The sequence below is a fragment of the Prunus avium genome, chromosome 2 (genome assembly GCF_965620075.1).
Source record: "Prunus avium chromosome 2, drPruAviu1.hap1.1, whole genome shotgun sequence".
In the NCBI taxonomy this organism is placed as follows: Eukaryota; Viridiplantae; Streptophyta; class Magnoliopsida; order Rosales; family Rosaceae; genus Prunus; species Prunus avium.
This window is the reverse complement of record NC_142285.1, coordinates 31677334-31685041: the sequence shown is the minus strand read 5'-3', so window position 1 is coordinate 31685041 and position 7708 is coordinate 31677334. Positions and strand designations below refer to the sequence as shown.

Below are 7708 nucleotides of genomic sequence, written 5' to 3'. Positions count from 1 at the left end.
CTATTCATAGAAGTTGATGACTAAAACTTATCCCTTCTAATCTTACCATTTTCGGGAGAATATATTTTAGTTATCAACATTTTATAGATAGTCCCCTATTAAAGAAGCCAATGTATTATTTGTTTGTGAGGTTAGGGAAGAATCAACCCCCCCTTGACAAGGCCCATAACCAAACACACTACAGAAAGGGAAGTCATGAAATGACAATATAACCCAAGTCCATTCAGCCTTAAAGCCCGTCTTTAAATTCTACTGAAAAGCCCTTTCCCAAATTCTCCTAAAAAGCCATATCAAATTCTAATTTTAAAATTTTTTAAAGTATAATGTTACTCAATTTATCTTATGTATTTATGGGCCCAAAAGAGTAAAAGACCTAGTCAATGAACCAAAGTATTACGACATTGTCCTTCCTTGTTGAGATAAAAATGAATATTCAAAGGGCAATTGAAATTGTGAACCACCAAATTTCAGCCATAGTATTTGGGCCACAATGTGTAAGGCTTCTAAATGCACCTAAAATATGTTTAGTTACATTAACACTCAATGAAGTTTCGGTTCGTTCACAAAATTCCTTGAAATTTATGAAATTACATAAATACTCCCTAAAGTTTTAAATCGTTTTCACAAAATTCATTTTCCATTGATTTCAATATAACTAGTCCGAGGTTGGTTTTGTTTTGAATTATACTAAAAGCCATTTTCAGTAATTTTCCCTAAACCAATCTCTGAGGTTGGTTTTGTTTTGAACTAGTCCGAGGTTGGTTTTGATTTCAATATAACTAGTCCGAGGTTGGTTGTTTTTTAATGTCGACAGCTGACTTGATTAAAATTAAAACTGAAAACTTGTTAAGGAGAAGATAGATCGACAGCTTTTTGATGGACTAGGAGGTAATTCGGAACACGCTAAACCAATCTCTGTTCCAACCAAACACCCATTTCTTTGATTCTTAATCATAATTAGACAAGAAATGGCACTCATAACCTTATTTTTTTCACTAAAAGAAATTTTTAAAAAGTTAAATTAGGTCAGTAATCATGGACATGGGGGCACAAACCAAATTAAGATCTGATTACATGTCTATTTAACCAAAAACAATATGTTTATATGAACAACTAATCTGGTTCCTAAATCCTAATCTCCATACCTTCCCAACATTGAGCTGGCCTCATCATTTAAAGTAAAATAAAAATAAGGTAGAAGAGATTCCCCTATCATTGCCCCTCTCCCTATAAATTATTTTTATACAATAATAAAAAAAGATTACAGAAAACATCAAATCCACCTTCTCCTGTATTTTGAATTGTTTTGTTGGACCCTGCTTTTCAAGAGCATGGAGAAATATAAAAACAAAATAATAAAAAAAAGTACCCCAAAACAGAAGACATAAAAATTATTAGAGCTCATGCACTCTCTGCTCATTTCCACAAACTTCCAAAATCTTGCATTTTCTAGAATTTGATAACTAAACAATATCTAAAATTAATTTATAATGTGTGACTTGGGAGCTGAAATTACAAGAGGGGAGAGCCTTTTAGTTTCTCTTCTTGGGAAAGGTGGATCTTGTAATATGATGATTTTTTACACTCCTGCAACCTGTTTTGTAACATGGAAAACTGGTTCTTTCTTGTGATATACTAAACAATATTTGATTTTAAGGAACCTAATTAATGTGAAAGCAGAACTTGAAGGGTCCAAGAATTTTTTAACTTTTAAATTTAGAAATTGTGAGATTGCATTCATAATTCAGTTAAAAAAACCACTAGTCACAAAGGACCAAATCAAATTAGCCATAAGCCATAAATGGTCATTATAATAACGAAGTGATCTAACATCAAAATTAAGATAATATGATGCATCTCCACTAATGATCACGTTTGATCGAAGAAACTCTGACATATGCATTCTAAGATTGAAAATTCCGAACAATAAAAAAGATATAAAATTTGAAAAAACCAAACCAAAACAATAATAAAAAAAAAAAACTCTAGAAAAAGAGGTGGATAAGCTACAACTATCAACAAGTCAAGTGAAACTTTGCATCTGGATCACTAATGAGAGAGAGAGAGAGAGAGAGAGAGAGAGGGGGGTTCCGGTGGGGGGGACAGTTTTTGTTATATTACGATAAAGTAAATGCAGTGAGGATTTTAAAGTGTATTTGGTCATTCAGAAAAGCGGTGGTAAAGAATGGTGCTGCCAAATTATAAACACAATCCCACCAATTCTGGCTCATATTATATTTATATTTAAGCTCATAATCTACAACTAGCTTATTTTATGAGAGCTTCATCCTTCTTTCCTCTTTATCTTTTATATGTTTTTTTTCTTCTTCTGGTTTGGATATGTTCAATAGCTGGAATTGCACTGTATATGAAAAAGTTGACTATTTGATCATATAATTTCAGGTTCATGACTGCCCTCAGAATTTTGTAAGACTCACTCACCACCCAACATATTCTTTTCTGCCCGTACACCCAATATCATCAACAAAATGTTGAGGCATGGCTAGCGGGTCCTTTTTTACCAACCATGGCATCCATTATCTTAAGTCCTTATAACAGTCAACTAGAAAAAAAGTAGATCGTTCAACTCATGCGGTCTAGCTCTGTGAAAAAGGGTTTTGATTTGCATACTACTTGGCAGTTTGTGTGTGAGAAAACATCAATTCCCCAATATCTCTTAAATAAAAATAAAGTAAAATAAAATAAAGGTGGATCAGCATTAACCCTAATTCAATATCTTAGTAGGTCACTGAACAAAAAGTCATTATCAAACTACTTAGTAATCGCATCTCTATTCTAAAAAATGTATATGTCATCTTCCAAATAATTGTGTTCCAGGGAAATCTACGATTACCAAAAATCTCATCCCAAGTTTTAGCTTTAGTAACATGTAGTTATAGTTGCAGTCATAGTTTAACACAAAATCCTTTTTTTTTTTAAAAGATGATTAGTGGCTCTAAAGATATATAGATGGGGTAAAGTAGAACCATAATTATGTCTTATTGTCATTAGGCCATAGCCGTTTTATTGAAAGGTCAATATTACCACAAGGATCACCAAACCTCTCTTAAAGAAAAATAAACAAAGAACTTGAATGTCATCTTCTTCTTTTTTATATCTCTTCTCACGTGATCTGATGTCTCTCTTTTATTTCTTGTCATGTACGTGAAAGAAGAGATACATATACAACTAGGTGTAAGTAAAGAAAGGAAAAAGTTTAGTCACACTGCTCGAATTATAGGTCTTGTTATGCTTCGTCCTATGATCTTCCAATTTGGCTATGAGGCCCAATGTTTAATTTCGTGCCAATTCCCCATGTTGTTAGTTATGTAAACTATTTAGTCAAATTCGGGGTTTAACCCACTTACCCTATGATTTTCCCACCAACCTAGTTGCAACGTCTATTGACATATATACCTTAAAAGGTTAGTCATGTTTGTTGCGGAGATTGGCATGAAGTAAAAGTTTAAAGGGTAATTAAAACCGAATTGAAAGTTGATAGGTGAAATGGAATGAGGTTCCAAGTTCATCATCATTTGGTAATATTGTTTAACGGAAAAGAGGAAAGCAAAAGTATAACTAAGAACATGTAGGGACAGTTGATTTCATTATCAAGGAAAATAGTGTTTAAAGTAATCATTTGATCATTTCTAAACTTGCCTGTCTTCTACGTAGAAGATGCCCCTTCTTTCAACCACTTGTTGTCCTCTCCTCCCCACCGCTGCGATTGCTTTCTTTCCCCCACTTTTCCTCCCACTTTCCTGCTTATACTTGTTCTCTGTCGTTTGGTGGTAATGATGCATCATAATCTTGATCCTTTGCAACTTTGTAAGGCTTCAAGTATAATACTAAAGTTTAATTAAACAATTCAAATCCAAGAGAAGTGATCAAATGAGAAGGTCAATTCTTCAAATATATGCTTTATATGCTTTACAAATGGCCCTTCGTCCTTTCTTGTTTACTTCGATTAAAAATATATGGATCTGCATGTGCCCATACAACAATTTCGAAGTAATTAAAAGGTGTAAGATCTTTTGGGGGTAAAAAGAAAGAAGAAGAAAAGAAGAGTTGGGTGGTAGTTTTTTTTTTTTAATAAAAACATTCTCATCATGATTTAAGGTAAAACTTCCAACACAACTAATGTCAACTGGTTTAGTCTGGTTAAAAAGGACATTAACTTCCATACCAAAAATCTCATATTCAAACTCTCATGACATCTTTCTACTTAACGTGTACCCCTTCTTGACTCAAAAGAAAAAATCCGCTAATGACCCTTAAAACACCCTGGACGGCAGCAGTGGCCTCTCAAAATAGGGTATCTTCCCCCGGCTATTAAATATGTGTAAATGGATTCTGCAAATTGCCTTCAGATGGAAAATCCAATCACTTCCGTGGTCTGTTTAGAAACTTCCAAAATGTCACATCGAAAGCAATGTTGCATTTCAGAATACAAGAAAAATGCCAACATTTTTGCAGGCTTTCTACATTGTATTCAGAGTTACCAATCCCTTGGATGCAATCAAAGTTAATGCATTTTTAAAGCTTACTTTACCAAGAAAATTAATGTTTTGTCTGGCATAAACAACAAATTAGGCCAATTTGGAAAATCATACTTTTCTTACTAAAAAAGATATAACAGTTTTACACATCACTCTGTATGGCTTCCCTAAAATTACATCTCTCACAGATTATACAGAAATATGTACAAAAGAATTGGTGGACTAAAATCCCACAAAGAGGAAAGAAAAGAATTGGAAATTGTTTCATTTGATTTATAACAAAAGACCAGCAAACTGGTTATATCTTCTCTCTTCATTTTGCCTGGTTTTGATTTCTTCTGCACATCTCAATGTGCTCTCTATTTGGTAGCCTCCTCCGATACTAACTTCTCTTTCCAAGTGACAACAGTAGCTCTCAAACACACTCACATTGACATGCAATTTGAACCCCATCAAGAACAAAAACTCAAGCTCCAACTTGTTCAATTCATTGGTTGTCAATCCCCCAACTCTTGCAAAGTACGAATTTCTGTAATTCCTGTTCAAGAATCAACATTTCATATCAGAAACTGAAATACAAAGAGTGAGAGAGAAGAAACAGAGAGAGAGAGAGAGAGACTTACATGTCTTCAACATACTTAGAAGCCACCATTATAGTTGTGATGAGAAGCCTATGAACATTGGTGACATTGATCTTAAACCCAGGATTGTTCTGGCAAAACCGATCAATATAAACATATGCAACCACATACACAGATGGCCCAGCTCTGGTGTACCTGAAAATCCTCTCCAGATAGGATTGGATTGTCATGTCCGGGGTCTCATGGCACTCAAAAATCCGAGTCTTCTTCGTGTCCTTGGACATGTACCAAGGGCTGCTGCAACTCTTGGCAATCCTCTGGTTTCTGGCCATGCTTCTCTCAATCAGAGAAGCAAGAACATTAACCACCAGAGGGGTAGTTGAATCTTCTTGGTATGAATAAGAATACAAATCTGATCTGAGCTTTCTTGGAGAGATTATGAGAGATGTTGATGATGAAACCATGTTTGCAAATTGTATTTGATTAAATTTGAGCGAGAAGAAGAGAGAAGAGAGGCTTATAAGATTTTGGGGTTTTTGTGGTGAAAGAGTCTTGGGGTTGAGAGTTTTATATACAAGTAGGAAATTTAGAGACTTGGGTGATGCTAAGTGAATAAAAAAATAAATTTAGAGAAATGAGTCAAGTGACATTGGTTTTGAGGAGAAAGACACCCATGAAACGGGAATATCATTATTTTGTTATTTTCGGTCAATAATATTATAATTCGTGTGATAACACTTTCACATAGCATAGTATTATTAGACAAATATAGCAAAAAAGAGTTATCCAATTGTAACTAAATTTTTCACGAATTTGAGACATTTGGAAGGTGGGTGGAAGCTAAAAGATGAAATCAAATAATAAGATATGTGCCTGCTATTTGTAAAGGCAAAGTACAAACAAACAGCTCAGCCTTCTCATTGTATATTAACACAAAACGCATACAAAATACACACTTGATTTGTTATTATTATTATTGACCCTTCTTTTTTCTATTCAAAAGAAACAGATTTCGATATTTATTATTAAATTCTCGCCGACAGTGGGTTGAAGGACAAAGAAGGGCATGGGAAAGAGAGGGCTGAGAGAGGAGAGAAGGAAGGGGAGGGGGAGGAGCATTCATAGCTGGTAGGTCTTTGAGTTGGTGTGTAGGGCCCAGAGAACTAGACGGCATTTAAAGATTGACTTTTTCCTTGAGATTTGTGTCTGGTACAAATCCAAAGTGGCACTTGTTCTGAGTAGAAGAAGAAGTCACACGTGCAAATGGGGCTTGACTCATCAGTGTCACATATCTTGGTTTGCAGCTTGCGGTACGGCCAATATCTTTCTCTGTGATTTTCTTGCAGAAAATGAAAGCATTCATCTCTTTTCTTTCCATGTATATTAAACTGATAGACTACTATCTGCAAAGGGAGTATTATTTAGTCAAAGTGTGCATTTTACCATGTATTGACATATATAGGTGCTGAAGAATGTAAAATCTCACGTCAGAAATTTCACAAAATAAAATACAATCATTTAAGATGGTTCTACTACTTAGTAAGACGGTATTTTGTATAAAACTTCACACATACTGAATTATGCATGTTATTAAATTAAGGCTCCGCTCGGTTCACGGAATGAATTTGATGGGAAATCATTTCCCATGTTATTTCCCAAGGGATGGGAAATGGTGATTCCTTTCCCATGTTTGGTAATGCCGGGAAAGTGACCCGGAAATATCACTTTATTTCATTTCCCATGTTTGTTTTGAGTAGGAATGGAAAACAAATTTTGTTTAGTTTTCCAATTGTATCCCTATTAAAATAAAATAAAAATACCAATAATTGTTGGATAAAAACTGTAATTATGAATTGTTAGTAAGGACAAATTAGTCATAAAAAAAGTTAGTCTTACTTTCCCATGGGAAGGGAAAGTGAAACCCAAGTAGGAAGGAAAGATTCACTTTCCCTCCTACTTTCCCATGTGCTAGGCAACGCTTTCCCATGCCTGACTTACCAAACATGGGAAAGCAATTGGTTTCCCATCCCCAAGATTCCTTTCCCATGAACCAAACGCAGCCTAAGGACAATATCAATATTGGTCGTAGTGGACCACTACTTCGTCCTTCTTAACAATAGAAATGTGGCAATAGAGTAAGGTGAAATGCAAGTGAAAGTAAAACGGACTCAAATTCTGACAATAATATCTCAATTTTGTAATGTAGCAATAAAACGCACACAAACTTTTACGGATTGTCATAGTATTGTTGACATAAGTGATATTGAAGGAGGGGGGATTCAAACATAGGATCTCGGATGCAAGGATAACTGCTCTTAACCACTTGAGTTACAAACCCTTTGTCGAACCGTCATAACATTTTAACAAAATAATTTTCCAATAGTATTTGATGGGGTTTTCAAAATCATAGATGAATTTCAATCTGAAAAACATTTCAATACATTTTCATGTACCTTACCCAGATGAAGAAATCACAAGTAGCTTGCATGAATCCATGGAACCAGTACATGATAATTGTAATTCACACTATTATGAGGCACAAGCACTAGGTAGCAGAAGACAGTCGGGCCGAACATACAGCCTAAAATGTATTCACACATACAACTTTGTTTTGGTACCAAGAAACAA

At 34.7% G+C, this 7708-nt stretch overlaps 1 protein-coding gene across 1 annotated transcript; it reads right to left on the bottom strand.

Moving 5' to 3' along the window:
- Positions 1-4598: 4598 nt before the first annotated feature.
- On the bottom strand, positions 4599-5701 carry CYCP3;1 (cyclin p3;1). Its single transcript, XM_021951380.2, has 2 exons — positions 5123-5701; positions 4599-5037 (listed from the first exon to the last, which is right to left on the bottom strand). Exons 1-2 carry the CDS (start codon positions 5542-5544, stop codon positions 4773-4775), a joined length of 687 nt encoding a protein of 228 aa, XP_021807072.1. The 5' UTR covers positions 5545-5701; the 3' UTR covers positions 4599-4772.
- Between the last annotated feature and the right edge of the window lie 2007 nt (positions 5702-7708).